General features: G+C 42.5%; 1 protein-coding gene across 3 annotated transcripts in view; it reads left to right on the top strand.

The window, feature by feature from the left end:
• The window catches only part of STARD10 (StAR related lipid transfer domain containing 10), a 265,342-nt gene extending 249,877 nt beyond the window's left edge, over positions 1-15,465 (top strand). For all 3 annotated transcript variants that reach the window (XM_069203768.1, XM_069203767.1, XM_069203769.1), the window contains one exon: positions 11,985-15,465. In XM_069203768.1, coding sequence (XP_069059869.1) covers positions 11,985-12,209 — 225 coding nt within the window. In that variant the 3' untranslated portion in view covers positions 12,210-15,465. The remainder of the gene's footprint in view (positions 1-11,984) is intronic.
• The last annotated feature ends 414 nt before the right edge of the window (positions 15,466-15,879 follow it).

The raw sequence follows: 15,879 nt of genomic DNA on the forward strand, positions 1-15,879 counted from the left end.
GCAACAGGGTCTAGGGCCTTCGTCAAGGCAGTGAAAGGTACCCCAACTCTCTGTCCTTAAGTACTAATTTGTACGTGCAGATGAGAGTAAGGCTTACCTGCCCACCCTGCAGTTTTAACCTGAAGAAACACAGCCCAAAGTAAACTTAAAAACGTAAACGTCTGTCATTTCAATTGGTAACCTTTTTTTTTTAACTCTTATGTTTTTTAATCTTGTTCCATCTACTAGTTTGTTTATTTTTCATGTTAGTGCACTCAGTGTGGCACACTCGTGAAAATCACAGCACGCTAGAGACACGTGAAAAACACACTGGTGAGCATGCACAACTAGTGCACCTGCTCACCCTGATATTGTCGGGTCCTAACACTAGAGGTCACCCTGGGAAGGAACCAGTCCTGTAGTCACTCACTTGTGTGGAATAAAGTGGGGGTTAGAATGAAATACTTAGGAGCGCAACATGTCTCTAACTAGGGCAGGCCCTTTTCATCTATTTGGACTCTGTTAGGAAGGTCAGTTATTAGGGGAGACTTCCCTGAGCACGGCATGCATACAGTCATCGTGTAACCTGGGCCCACTACATGTACAAGTACTGTTGCGATAAATATGGGAGTAATTACTTTTCCATTACATTGGTAAACTCGGCCGTATCAATAGAAAGGTGTAATCGCTCCATATTGGTTAAAGATAATTGCGTGTATTGTTGCATCTTTTCTCGTGTCCATACGTGCATTGTCACAGTATGGTACGCATTGCATCATCACGTAACATGAGCGCGTAACATAAAGTGCATGAAATTCCACCAGTGACACTACTGAAAATTACAATTATGTAATGTTTTTATATAGCACACTGGGACCCAGAGATATTTAGATTCTTACCAATTAGCAGATAGCCAGTGCAGACAGCGAGATAAGTGCGTACAGCAACAGAAGGTGATAGAAATTACAAGTACAGCCGAATGAAATAGGGAGATGGGGAGAGGAACCTCAAGAGAAAGCGAGGAGGATTCATCGAGCCTGGGGCGATGGAAGGTAGAACTAGTTTAGAGAGAGGCAGAATCGATGAGTCTTAAGCTGTTTCCTGAAGGGCAGGAGAGAGAGTTGGGTCTAATGCTAAATGGAAGAGAGTTTCAGCCCCGGTGATGGAGGGTTCTTGGGTGATGGATGTTCTGAACTTGGGGCCCTCAGTCCTCAACACATTTCAGCCTAGTAGGTTTCCATGACCTCTGGAGATGGACAGTAGAGCAGCCTTGCAGAGAGGGCTGTTCATGTGTATTACTTTATAGGCAATGCGTCCTAGCTTGAAGGTGATCCAAAGATTTCATTGCTGCCAATAAAGCTTCAGGAAATCAATATGTCTGCAGATTGTAAAATGGCTTTTGGCAGACCTAGGCAAGATGGACAAGGCCTGGCTAGGATAGCATTGCTGAAACAGAGTCTGAGGATGGCCAGTGTGTCGGCTGCTATTTTACGTTGCTCCTTAGAGACGAGATGTGTCACTATTTCTGAGGGAAGTAATTAAGTAAGTTTTGGCCGAGTTGATGTATGGTGTAATTGACAACAAGGGCTCCTGAACGAAGCCTGTAAATTTCACAGCTCTTGATATGAGCAGGGAAACAAACAAAGGGCCTGATTTAGGGTTTTGGTGGAGGGGTTACTCCCTCACAACGGTGATGATATCCTGTCCACCGAAATCTAAATCCTGTAGGATATAATGGGATTTATATGTCTGCAGATGGAATATCAGTCAGTATTGTGATGGAGTAACCCCTTCTCCAAACTCTAAATCAGGAACTAAGGGGGTTCTTACAACTTTGGAGGAGGTGTTAATCTGTCCCAAAAGTGACGGTAAAGTGACGGATATACCACCAGCTGTATTAAGAGTCCATTATATCCTATGGAACTTGTAATACAGCTGGTGGTATATCCGTCACTTTACCGTCACTTTTGGGACGGATTAACACCTCCTCCAAAGTTATAATAACCCCCTAAGTGTGATTTGTGCTCAGTCAAGGGTCCTCTTTTACTGCTGTCCTCTGCCACGTGTTATATCTCTCCCAATCCTCTAAACTACATTATTTGATGTCAGTGTCAAGAGTAGATCTTCTTGGTGGGGTCTTGATTGACTTCTTTGTACGCAGATATATGGCTACTTGCTTCTCGTGGCAATTGCAGGCTCCAGATTTAAACTGCATGTCGGATATTATTTGCAAAGCAAATACTCCTTGGAAGTGGAAACGTGGATTGCAGAAAAAACCCTTGCAAAGGTCCAGGCCTAAGGACATGGACGAGCAACACGAGGACAGAGATGAAGTGAAGTATAGAGTCAAGCTGGAGCACAGAGTCAAGTAGGAAAAAAGAATTTCCAAACAGGAACTGCGAGTGAGCAACTGGTAAGGAGAAATGTTGTGATGCATTTGGCCAAGTCCAGATCTCCTTAAATACCTACTGGATGGGAAGTTATACCAGCAGACACAGGAAGTGATCCCCACCATATTTCCTTGGGGAAAAGGCTATTAAGAATACCTGTTCAGAAAACTAGAATCCTAACAGAAAAAAACAAGGATTGGTTTGCTGAAGAATATTGGCAGTATAAAATAATTTTTCTTTAGATACATGCAACTTTATAGAAACTCGGAATCTATTAATCAATCAGCAAGATTATGCGGTATTATAGAGGCATCGAATACTATGAAGGTGTGCTCCATAATGCTTAGCGCGTGGAAGCCGATCCATGGCGTCCTTGGACAGCAACGCGGTGTGAACACTGAACATCAAGTTTTTTCTTACCACATGGGGTCTGGGCCTGTTGCAATCTCTAACACAAGATCTGCAAAGGGAAGACCCTTTCATGCTTGTCAAATGGGGATTGGATATGAATTAATATCACTAATTATAGAAATCAGTTGTCAGTATATGTAAAGTAAAATCAAAGGAAGTTCTTAAGTATCAGCGCCACCTGGGCTTTATCAAGGATTTTGATCCACAGCCTACGGTAACATCAGTGAATGAATATAACTTACTGATCAAAGGTCAAATATATAGTAGTCATTTTTGGGGAAGTACTATCAGTTGTCCAAAAACAGCGTTTATAGACAAGTGGGAAGAAATGGGAGTTTGATATGTATTGACGGAAACCCATAGTTCAACAGTTCCTGCTCCACAATGTGAAGTCACTCCTTCCTGAAGAAGACTTACAAAAGGCTGTTGAGGGGTGGATCCTGTGTCACCTTGATGGAGGCAACGCCTCAACTGGCATCCAGTATCCCATCTGACCCTCTTAAAAAGCACTGTCATGCTGCTGCGGAACGCAGCACATTCCTTATTAAATTTGATAGGATAACTCCTTCCCTCAGTGAGCGCCACTGGCTGCTCATTTCAGCTTGCATCATCTTCAAGATCTGTTGCATTATCTACAATGTAGTCCACGATACCACTTCACATTACCCGGTGTCTCAGACTACTATTAAACAAATGCAAGAACAGCATCTCCTAATCAGAGATGAGGACCTGCTGAAAGCAGAACATGAGGTGTTAGGGCTTCTGCAGCCACATTGCAAGACGTGGAGGTCCACCCAAGTCAGAATCCACCCAATACCTTCTCCCGCCACTTAAAAAAAGAACTCAAGAGGTTTTAAGGTTATGAACAAGTAAAACTTTGCCATAACCAAACTACTCATAAGATTTCCTCTCTTGGGTCCCTGCTCCTCCCAAGAACCCCACGTCTGCCCCCTCTCTTCTTTTCCCTCTATCCTGCATGCACCATCCTACATAGTCCTCTCCTCACTTTACCTCTCTGTTGCATCCTGGACCTGATTTAGATATTGGCAGACGGGTTACTCTGTCACAACGGTGACAGATATCCCGTCTGCTGAAATCTAAATCCCATTATTTCCTATGGGACTTAGATTTCAGCGGACAGGATATCCATCACTGTTGGGAGGGAGTAACCCATCCGCCAATATCTAAATCAGGCCCTCTGGCTTCCTATGTCCCTCATCACCCAACCGTCATGCTTTGTGTCCAACCAACTTGAATAGTTAGCGCACCGTTGGTCTGTGGCTAGGTTTGTGGATCATAATTTAACATGTGCAGAGTCATACAAACATACATACAGTAATACTTCATATTCCTAGCTACCTCCAACCAGCAGGATCTCTTGCCATCCTTCCTTTGGCACAACGTCTGGAATTTGTGTTATTGTGGATGCATTTGCTGTCTATAGGTTTTTGGTTCTGTTCCCTCTGTTTCATGATTGCTATGTGTTGTTGGCCTACTTTCTTTGCCATCTAGAGTAAACACCATCCAGACAGTTGGCAGCACTCTTGCACTTAGGAGGACTGGGTGTCCACTCCTTGATACATTTTGATCTGACATACATTCGCCCTTTGTTGATTAATTAACTGCATCATAATTTGCATGTTTTAATTGGTTTCAAGTCCTTCTTTCCGCATGAACTTTTTGGATCTCACCGTCCTGCTTGTTCTTTTTTTGGGGAGTTTGGAGTGATCTTATGTTAAATTGCACCACAATAGTACATGCTGCAATGAGCTTTGCTTTGCTGTAAACTCATTAAGGAAGGTCCATAAACAATACATGAATAAACTGTAGCAGCGGATCATGAAACCCTGGAACATTCAAATCAAAGCAATTAACGAAATCGCTGAAGTGAACAAATGAAATTTATTAGAAATGCAGTCACTGAGCAATGCATTTATTTTTAATCACCTTTAATAGCAAATTATGTAAAACGAGTTTGAAGCCTCAGCGATTGAGTCACCAGCCATTGTATTCACTGCATTTAAAGTCGTGGTGGGCGTGGCCTGCAACTATAGAGAAAAGGGACAAAGATCTTCCCTCCTGTTTATTCACTTGTTCCAAAGTGTCTTGCTTTGTAGATTTTCCTCAGTGGAAACATACACCACTCTATACATTATTTGAGTGCTCTATAGAATTGAGTGACGCTACCTTTTAATAATATTTTTAAAACTAAACAACACTAAGAGCAGATGTGCCAAGTCACACAGCGCTGCGGTGTATCACCCGATATCGACTCTTGTCACGCAGTCTCCCATTGAACAGCCAATGGTGTTGGGACAAAATATTGGAAACACAAATATCGTGGGACAGAACATTGTGTCAAAAATATCAAGGACAAGAATATCGTGAAGGTCACTATCTATGTATGGGTAAGTAAAGTTTTACTGTATATAACCCAACATATTTGTAGCTTGATGATACATATATATTCAAGGTGTGTAGTTTTAGAGTTAAGAATAGTAAATTTATAGTTACCTATTTGCACTTATTTTCTCGATATGCCTGTCCTTAATATTCTGGACACGGTATTCTGTGCACACGATATTTGGATTTCCGATATTCTCCCACTGATCCACTGCCAGACAGCTGGAAGTCTCCAGAGAGTGGATTTCCCGCTCGTGTTTGAAGGCTCTGGGCAGCTGAGATCCATCAGGAGTTTTACCACCTCCCCAAAACGCGGGCGACAGCCTCAGAAGCCTTGGTTATTTGTTTGGTGGATGGTGGAGGGTGACTGGTATTAGGCCCCGCCCTTCCGTGGTTGGCCAGCTGGTGATAGGCATAAATGTCCTGCCCCCCGACTCCAGACTCCTCCCCTTCAAGACCCTGCCCCCTCTCACATGGTGAAATTATTTTCAGAGTTGTCAGGTGTTTATTCACAAAGCCATTTGTAAGTATGATTCACACACAAAAGATTGGAATTGGGAATATTCACAAAAGGTGACCCTTGCATTCGTACTTTTACCCATGCATTTTGTTCCACAATTGCATAATACCGGTCATGAATAGGAGCCGCTCAAGGGTGGGGAGTGTGCATTCCATGGTGTAGTTTCTTGGGAAAGTTTAGGAATGCCCACAAGCCTGACAGTGTACAGATATTCCTAAACTCATCTCCAATCTCTTCCCGCCGTGGAAATGGTCAGAGATGTACTCCAGTTGAATGGGAAAGAACTCCCTCAAAACTGGGGAAGTTACCCGTGGACGGGCCTCTTCACGGAGAAAAATATTTGCACCGTGATTAAAAAACAAAATAAGCAAATTGTGCCCCTGCACAAAACTGCTGACATTTCATTGTGCCTAAATATACAGGGCCTTATTACGACCTTGACGGAGGAGTTGCCTCCATCACAAATGTGGCGGATATCCCATCCGCCGTATTATGATCCCATTATATTCAATGAGGATCTTAATATGACGGGCGGGATATCCGCCACATTTGTGATGGGGAAACTCCTCCGTCAAGGTTGTAATAAGGCCCAGTGGGCACAGTTACACTGGTGGAAAATCCTCGGCACAGATGTAAAATGTGTACCCCTGGACCCAGGAGTTGCTGAATTCTTGAAAGTGATAAATGCACACCCAGATGGGGTTTGGGACCTACTGGAGCAGAATTATAACTTTCTGTGAGAATCAACCCATGAATTGTTCAGAGTAAATTAAAATACACTTTTTTATTTAACATGTGTTTATAACGCTCCATCATATTTGCTGTTCAGTATCTAGCTAGCTCCCAGAAAGGTAGGAGTAGGCTCCTATTTGAATTGATTTGAATTTGAATTAGTAAAGCACAACAATTACCCAAGGGCATCAAGGCGCTGTAGTTAAGGCCGACCAATGGTGACTTAGGCCCATATTTATACTTTTTTAGCGCCGCATTTGCGCTGCTTTTTAACGCAAAAGCGGCGCAAACTTTCAAAATACAATTGTATTTTGTAAGTTTGCGCCGAAAAAGTATAAATATGGGCCTAAGTGTCGCAAAACTTACCAAACTAGACTGTAAAATGCTGTAGGGGGTAAAGCCAGATCTTATGTGCCTTTCTACAAGGGAAGTGTTCGGTGATCACAGTCAGGGAGTGGGGGCGCATAGTCCAGAGTTTGGCTGCTGCGACTGAGAAGGCTGTATCTCCCCATCTCTTCTTACAGGCTCTAGGCATGGAGACCAAATTGCGAAGGTCTGAGCGGAGATTTCTACCTGGAATGTAACGATGAAACATATCTTTAATTCAAGCAGGACTACAATGGTAAAGCGCCTTGTGCACGAAACAAATAGCCTTGGACATGTTGCGTTTTATGACAGGAAGTCAATGCAACTCAACCAGCCCTGCAGAGGCTGACTGGCGCTTAGGAATATCCAACACTACTCTGGCGAGTGCATTCTGTACTACCGGCAGTTTTGCTAGTGTGGCAGAAGTGGACTCCAGGTAAAGAGAATTACAGTAATCTAATCTAGATATGCCTAAGGCTACAGCAATCTGCTTCCACCAAGAAACTACAAATGACACTCCAGAGAATCCAGAACGCTGCTGCCAGACTCATTTTGGGCATCCCCCGACACAACCACATCATCGTCCACCTGAGAGACCTCCACTGGCTCCCAGTCAACAAAAGAATCACCTTCAAACTCCTCACACATGCATACAAGGCCCTACACAACATCGGACCTGCATACCTCAACCACCGCCTCTCCTTCTACACGCTCTCTAGACAACTCTGCTCCGCCCAGCTGGCCCTGGCCTCCACCCCAAGGAGCGGCAAGAACTCGGCTGGAGGAAGATCCTTCCCATACCTCGCTGCGCAGACCTGGAACACGCTTCATCTCCGCCTCAGGCAATCCCCCTCTCTGATCCAGTTCAGGAAGGACCTCAAGGCATGGCTATTGGACTGATCAGCCCTCCTCCCCATCCCCCAAAACCCTCCACCTCCAGCGCCTGGAAACCCCCCCGGGTGATAAGCCGTGCTCTATAAGTACCATAATTGATTGATTGTTTCCTCGCTGATATAGAGAGAAATGGAAATATATTCTTTAGCTTCCTAATGAACCAAAAGCAAGTTGTCACAGTGCGATTGGCCTGACCACTCAAAGATAGCTCAGTATCTAAAATAACCCCAAGGTTTTTGGCCTCCTTATCAGGAATCAGGGGAGCACCTAAGGAGTCTGACCACCAACTACCATTCCAGATTGAAGTTTGCATGCCAAAAAGCAACACCTCAGATCTTCTCCCCATTGAGTTTAAGGAAATTACAGTCCATCCAGTCAGTCTCTGTTGACATATATTGGGAGAAGTAGTATGCAGTTTCACTTGAGTCCCTAGGGATCGACACGATGATCTGGGTATCGTCAGCATATGATATTACATTCAGCTCAAAAGCCTGAGTGATGGCTGCAAGAGGAGACACATACAGGTTGAAAAATTTCAGGCTCAGGGAAAAGAACCCTGTGGCACTCCACCAGGTAGGGAGAAAACATCTGACTGGTACTGGTTTAACAGTACTCTCTGGGAACAGACAATGAGGAAGGAAGACAACAAGGCCAATGCCTAATCTGCAATACCCACGTTTTGGTGGCGTTTAATCAGCAACAAGGGGTAGATAGTATCAAAGACGATGGACAGGTCAAGAAGAACCATGGATATGCCTTGCTCCTCGTCTACTAGCCGCCTAATGCAGACAGTTTCTGTGCCAGGATGTTGACAGATGCCGAACTGTGAATTGTCCAGCCACCCCTGCTCTTCCGAAGCCTTCATCAAATGGCCATTCAGATGTTTCTCAAGGATCTTGGCTGGAAACAGAAGTAGAGAAATCGGGCGGTAGTTTTTGCAGTCCTTGTTATCTAGCTTAGGCTTTTTTAAAAGAGGCTTGATAACAGCTTCCTTCCAGTAACGCGGATAGCAGCCCACGCTGATCACTTTAGTCATCACGGTCGTAGGAGGACGTGCTACAGTGCCAGCTAGAATATGCACGATAGTCGGACCACATGCTTCCAAGGGTGAACCTGATTTAGAGTTCAGAATATAGTGCTCCATTATTTTGAAGTTAATTGTTCTTGCTTCCCAAGTCTCAGAAACTCCAGCGATTCCAACATGGCACTCCCTTGCGTCATTCGAGGGCTAAGGTTATTTTTTAGTTTAGCAGATTCCAGCACCTCCTAGATGTCTGTGATTTTACTATGAAAAAAGGTGGCGAGTTGATCACAAAAGACTTGCGAGCTCTCTAATTCTCCACCTGACGGAGGGATGGAGAGCTGCTGACCCACCTTAAAAAGCCACCTAGGGGATGTGTCAACTTCTATTTTCTGAAAACAGTATGAAGACTTCTCATTGAGAGCTGACTTATATTCCCTTATGTTTTTTCTTTAAACCTGCTTTTCCCAATCATCAAAGTTTTTCCTCCAGATATGTTCTTGACGGCGACAGGCCTGTCTAAGAGATCTCAGTCGTTCATTAAACCAGGGGTATGAAGGCGAAAGCCTTCTCTGTTTAATTTCCCGAATAGGAGCTGCACCAGGCTGCAAAATCAACTGCACCCTTATCTTCATCTTCTGAGAACTCAAGGGGCACACTCTGTAATATCTTGGTCAGACTTTCGTAGATACTCTCTTCCAAGTTCTCCTCCCTAATTTATTACTGATTAAGTGACAACTTTTACGTAAAGTGGGAGAGTGAGCGAGAAAGCAACTTCCCCATGATCAGACCAACTAAGAGGAAGGACCGACTGAAACGGTATTCTAGAATCATTAGAGAAAATGCCATCTAGTGTGTGACCCACCTCATGTGTACGGTCTGATACCAATTGGGACAACCCCATTCCCGAGAGGGACTCAGTAAGTGCTAGGGAGTCTTTATTGACTGTGTCTTCAAGTTGGAAGTTAAAATCTCCAGAATGGTTAAATTGTTCTTCATCAAAAAAGGTTCAATCAGATTACCAATCTCAGTTGGAAAGAGAGATCTAGGCCCCAGAGGTCGTTAGATCAATAGGCCAGTGAATTAACTGACAGCTGATAGTTTACACTTAAAATGCACAGCTTTACAGGTCCTAGAGTTTAGATCGAAATCTAGCAGGCACTGATGGAGAGATTGGAAGATCATTGCCAGCTCCCACCTAGTCTGCCTGCCCTGTCCACTGTAGCAGTAACATAGCTATAGGGCACAGCATCAACTAGATCTGGGCCAGAGGCTTCATTGGCCCATATCTCAGTAATAAAGGCCAGATCAGGGTTATGAGTTGTAAGAAAATTCATGAATTCCAGTTTATGCCTGATGTATGATTAATACCTCATTTTCTTTCCTATTTAGAAAGTGATGGTTTATAGTACTGTCAATAGACCTCTGTTTACAACTCTAGTGGTTCCATCTCCTATGTCAACCCTACTTCAATGTAACTCATGGTTTCCTTAGAGTCCCACCACCACCAGCCAGTATAGCGCCTCCATGCCTTTTGAGTTACTGCACCCCAGAGCAGCTATGCCCTGATTAGTTATGGAAGAGTAGAACTGGCCCCTACACAAAATATCTTGTAGTTGTATTTGTATTTGTATTAGGTATGTGTAAAGCGCGCAACTCATCCCCAGAGGGATATCCTGACACTAGACTATTGTCAATAACGGTTCTGATCATAGACCTAAAGTGGGTATAGCTATGTCTTTATTTTTTTTGAAAATGTCAGCAAACCTGATACAGTGCGTACATCCTGAATTAGTTTGTTGCAGTGAGTGGAGACTAAAAAGTTAAAAGAACGGCCACTCATCTGTGATTTTTTGATACTTTTGCAAGATATCAAAGCCTCATTGGCTGACCTGAGGTTCCTTACAGGTTTCTGAAAACTGACCTAGCAGAGTATAGGGTTCGCACATACATATGGATTTTGGAAGAGCACCAGGAAGCCCTGCCAGACCTTGCTAGAAACATTCAAGGGCCATTCATGGTCGTCATTTAGGGGTCGCCAGGAGTCGCATCTGCGGCCCCTTGCTTGCCGTTTGCTACCCCAGGCACTACCTTTGTGATCCCTGCCCTCAGAGGTGGCACCATCTGTGCCAGGAACACAGGGAAAGCTTGTCTTTATGGAAGTCAGTTGAGGCTCCACTGTTTTCTATAAATTTTCTATCACACTAATAGGAAATAATATTGTATTATTCACTATTAGTGTAATACGGATGGAGTACAATCAGCTGGAGTATGCCCTTCCATGGCAGCTGGAGTAAGTACAAAAATGCTTCTAAATGTATGTTGTGTGCATGCTTGTGGGTGAGTGTGTTTAGGTGAGAGAGAGTGTGTGTAAGTGTGAATTTGTGATGTGTGTGAGTGAAAATGGAGGTCAAAGGGCGTGTGAGGTCCCTTTCGCTATCCCTGGCATTTCAGTGAATTGATGTCCATGGGGCCATTGCTCTTGCGCCTTGGTGCACCTCACATCCAGACACTTAATTTCAACAACCAGAATCAATGGCGACAAGAAATGCTGCAACACAGCAACAGTATGACAGTAGATAAGTTTAATAAAAGTTTGTGTGATTAAAAATGTGGATTTTTTTTGTGGTTAAGATACAATGTGAATAATTATTGAGGCACAGTACAGAAACAAACATTACCAAAAAGCCTGACTTATGTACTTCATACACATATTTACATTAATGAAGCAATGGCGACTGAGGGAAACAGGAGCGGGAGATGTGTGAGCTGATTTCCAGTTGTGGAAGGTGCCCTCCACACACACTGGGAGCTGGCCCAAGCAGTATGGACTGAGTAGATAGAAAAAGCTGAACTGCTTCTCCACAAAATGCAGCCTCGAGTCTTAGGAAATGAAAATGTAAAGGCAATTACTCAGTTACTATTTAAAATTATGCTAGAGTTTCTGGTTGACCCCTTACTACATTGTAAACTAAGACATATGTATTTTCTGTCTGCTTCTGTACCATGCAGTTGAGCATCAGCCTACTGGTACCACAACCCTGATGCAACCCTAGAGTACTTAGCATAGTGGTCATGTCAACAGAGATAGTGTTGACATGACCAGGAAGCTCTAAAAGGAATCGCAAGGCCACACGCTCAATGCATTTGGATATTGATATAGTTGGCAAATGACAATGTGGCAAATTTAGAATAGGGCCGTAGAAAAATGTACATATGTTTGCATAAAAGTTCCCTGTAATTGAAATCTCCTGCTTTTCCTTGACAGGCCATGAAGAGAATGTACAAAGCCTGCTTGAAGTACCCGGAATGGAAGCGTAAGCATAACCCCCAGCACAAGCCGTGGTTGTACCCGGAGCAGAGTACCTTGCCCAGCATTGCGCTGTCGGAGCTGTCCATACAGCACGCCGACTCCTTGGAGAACATTGATGAAAGCAGTATTTCCGAAGCCAAAGAGGACAGAGATGGGAGCGATGAAGACAGCGTGAACTGAGATCATACTCCAGCCGACGAGCCCACACCCACCTGCCTCCATTTGTCTGTGTAGCCAGTACAGCCTAGTGGGGCGCATGGCTCAAGGCCGAAACACATGTGTTGTCCTAGCGTTATTTAACAGGGGTGGCGGAGGGGCTTGAGGGACGTAAGATGGTGAGACAGGGAACATGAGTGCTTTATAAGCCCCTAAAGTACTGTAGGCGACGATACTGCCCCATCGCTCTGCATAGGGGAGTTGATTCCTGCCAATAGGTCTGACAGGATTACGGCTTCAAGTTAGAATTTACTTCAAAAATGCCTGTAAGCCATGTAAAATACATCACAGTGTGTGTCTTCTAAATCATCTGTATCAAGGATGTCAAGTTATTTTTGTATGTGGTTTTCTGCAGCAAATCCTTCTGCTATGTATTGCTTAGAAAGACCTGTAAAGTCACTGTTCACTTTGTTAACTGAGAACTGCACGGAGGACGGTGATACTATAGCGTCCTTGCCTCAAGAGTTACTCACGTACTTTATGTATCCCTGCTTTCCGCAACTATTTCACCTCCCTCTTTCAGTGCCGCAGCAATAGCTCCTCCAATTAAGAGGGAATTTGATGGCCTATCATATACATGAACTTCTATGATAGACCGTCACCACCCCAAAATCCAAACTAAGAGAAATTATTTATCTTCCAGAATGTAACTTGGATCTTAGCAACTCCAATAAATGTGCCACAACTTCTTGGGCCAAGGTGTACTGTGGAGCCCCAAAGCCAAGGTTGTCTTCTCTCCGGTTGTTAGTGTCCACCAGAATTATCATTTGCAGAGATTTAAGGCCAGGACCCTAGTATTTCCAGTACATTTGGCACAGGTGTTTCTTTATCACTGTCAGATATAATTTTCCCATCATGCATTTTTCATTGTCAGGCACTGGGTAGGTCAACCCTTGGTTATTTGACGAGACATGGATGTCATTACTCCTCAGAGCTTTGGGGATTTCTTTTTTCGGTAATAACAAAATTTCTTGTGTTACTGAGCCTACTGAGTACCGGAGCCCTTCAGTTCTTAAAGTGCTGTTAGGAAGTGGATCGTTAAATATTAGGTGAACATAATGAACTTGCACAGCAATACAAAGATTCATTGACGTGTATTAATAATGTGCACTGAGGACAGCAGCTGTGAAGTAAACTGAATACAATGCAAAAGTGCAATACCACAATACCATAACAAGCTCAATTGATGTATTTACAGTAGCAATATCTCAGTAATATAGCATTACAAATCATTAAAACACTTACAAAGTATGCAATATAATCATTAAAATATATTTAATTAGCCACAAATCACGCACACAAACAAGCACCATTGCTTGTCACTACTTGCAGAATTAATTTTGTTGGCAGAATTCTGTCCATTTCAATAAAGCGGCTATATAGTGTACTGGTTGAATGTTTATAGGTTGCCAAAACAGAGGTCCAATTCTGTGATCTTAGTTGGTATTAGATAGACAAGAGGCGCTTGACCACTTAAGGTTTTGAAGCTTCTAAGTAGACCGCTAATGAGAAAATGTGTGAATTGTCTTGACCAAGAGTGTGGACAAAGACATGCACTTCAAGACATCCCCATTGGATAAACGTGCATGTAATATAATCTAAACTGGACAATTTAACACAGACTCTGGTTCTCCATAAAATCTGGCAAAGATCCAGCCCTTGAGGACTAATATGGGACATCCCAAATAAATAAATAAATAAACAGTACTAAAAAAAATTTGTCTAGAAGGGAAGCTCAAAGTTCAAATCTGCTCAAGTAATAGTGAAAAATTCGCAAAAACATTTTCTTAGAATAAATAGTGAAGACAGTAGAGCGCTTTGTTGCTTCACATCTGTACAAAAGTAAACAGGACTTGAACCTCTCAATAGGACATGTTTGACATGCTTTCACTAAATGAGAACAATATAGAGGAATATGCAGTTGTTCTCTTGTGTGAGTGCAATGTTCATCCATCCAAAAGCAAATGGAGCTTAAACTACAGGACAGCTGGTGAATCATTTGTATAACTTGACCAGCCCTTTGATTCATAACTCTGTTATTAGGCTAGACTTCAATCCATAATGCAGTTATTGCACCCTTACATGTTATAATTGAAATAATTAATACTCTCCCCATACACTTAGGTAAAACATTTCCCTAGCAATGTAATTATATTTTCCTTAGTGTTCAATACACCTTTTACATTACAGGCCTGTGGCTAGTTTGGATTGCTTCAAGTATCCTAATTAGAAAAACAAAAATTATCAAACGTTTTCGAGAAAATCAGTAATCTTAGTGATTTAATGAGGAACATCCAAGATGGCTGCCAAGCCTAGCAAATATGTCTTACAGGTCGAACTTTTTAACAGGGTTTTAAATAAGGAGGTCTCACTTCCAAATAATTTTATTTGGTATTAGTGTTACCAACTCCAAGGTACAAATGAAAGTTTTTGGTTATTTGCCTATTGAGGTATTTTATCTGCCTTTTGCACCGAGTATGAGAACACCACTTGTTATGCACAGACATGGAAATATATGGCCTTGCAGTAAAATGATTGTTTGACCTTCACATGTTTCACCGCAGCCGTTAGTTTGATTTAGCCTGTTGCAAATTGTGTCAGTGTCACTTCCACTACTTCGTGCTGTTACACCAAACTCTTTCATCCCCAGCACCACCTTAAGTGTTGTGTGTCTATCCCACTCACCATTACACGTTAAGTAGTTTCACTCCCTGTGCCTCGCTTTGTGTCCTGCTCGGCTTTTCATTGATGTATTAAAAATATATGGAGAAGGAGGTAACAGGACTCAACCTGATGCATGTAAAATAGTCAAAATTCTTAAGTTGCAATAATCCATTTTGAGTTATCTGTACTGTAATCACCTGACACCTAGAAATTAGAGTTTTCCCAGGAAGATACAGATAAAGATTTTTGCTGCAAGCGCATCTCCTCAAGGCTTGCACTGCAAATAAACACATACCCTCATGCACACATGGAGTAAAATTTATTGTTTGAAAGTATGTTTACCTTTTTTCATGCTGCTAAATTTTTTTAATAATGTGGTTACAGCAACAGAGAGTTTGGGTTTTTCAAATAATAAGTATATTTTGAACTCCTTCTAGAATCCCTGTAGCAATTGTGGCTCTCTCAATGTAACAAATAAATCATAGTCACTTGTGAATATACTGTGCAAAAAAGTGAAAATGGGCGTAAACAATTTTCAATAAACACCATCCAAGTATATCTATTCTTTGAATTTACATATGTTTAAATGCTTCACTTACCTCAACCGTCAGGAAGACTTTGATGTTCCATGATTTTTTAATCAAAATACTCACTAACGCAAGCTGTATATGACTATATTTGTGGTAATTCACTTCATTTAGAATCAGAGTAACTATTAAAACATTAAATTACCAAATGGCAATCTCAGCAAAGTCCCAGAAAATACTGTCCCTCCTGCACCTAACACATGAACACCAAAAGTAGTGAAAGGTCTGTGGACTCTAAATCCAAATTCAAGTCTTCTCATTACACCATGGTTACTAAATTGACTTGTTGATTGGTTTACTGTATTATAATATACTCTCTAATTAGGCCTCTAAAGGTCTTGGCACGACATTACACCATTTTCTTCATTCAAGGTATCTCCCAA

The sequence above is a fragment of the Pleurodeles waltl genome, chromosome 8, assembly GCF_031143425.1.
Source record: "Pleurodeles waltl isolate 20211129_DDA chromosome 8, aPleWal1.hap1.20221129, whole genome shotgun sequence".
NCBI classification, from domain to species: domain Eukaryota; kingdom Metazoa; phylum Chordata; class Amphibia; order Caudata; family Salamandridae; genus Pleurodeles; species Pleurodeles waltl.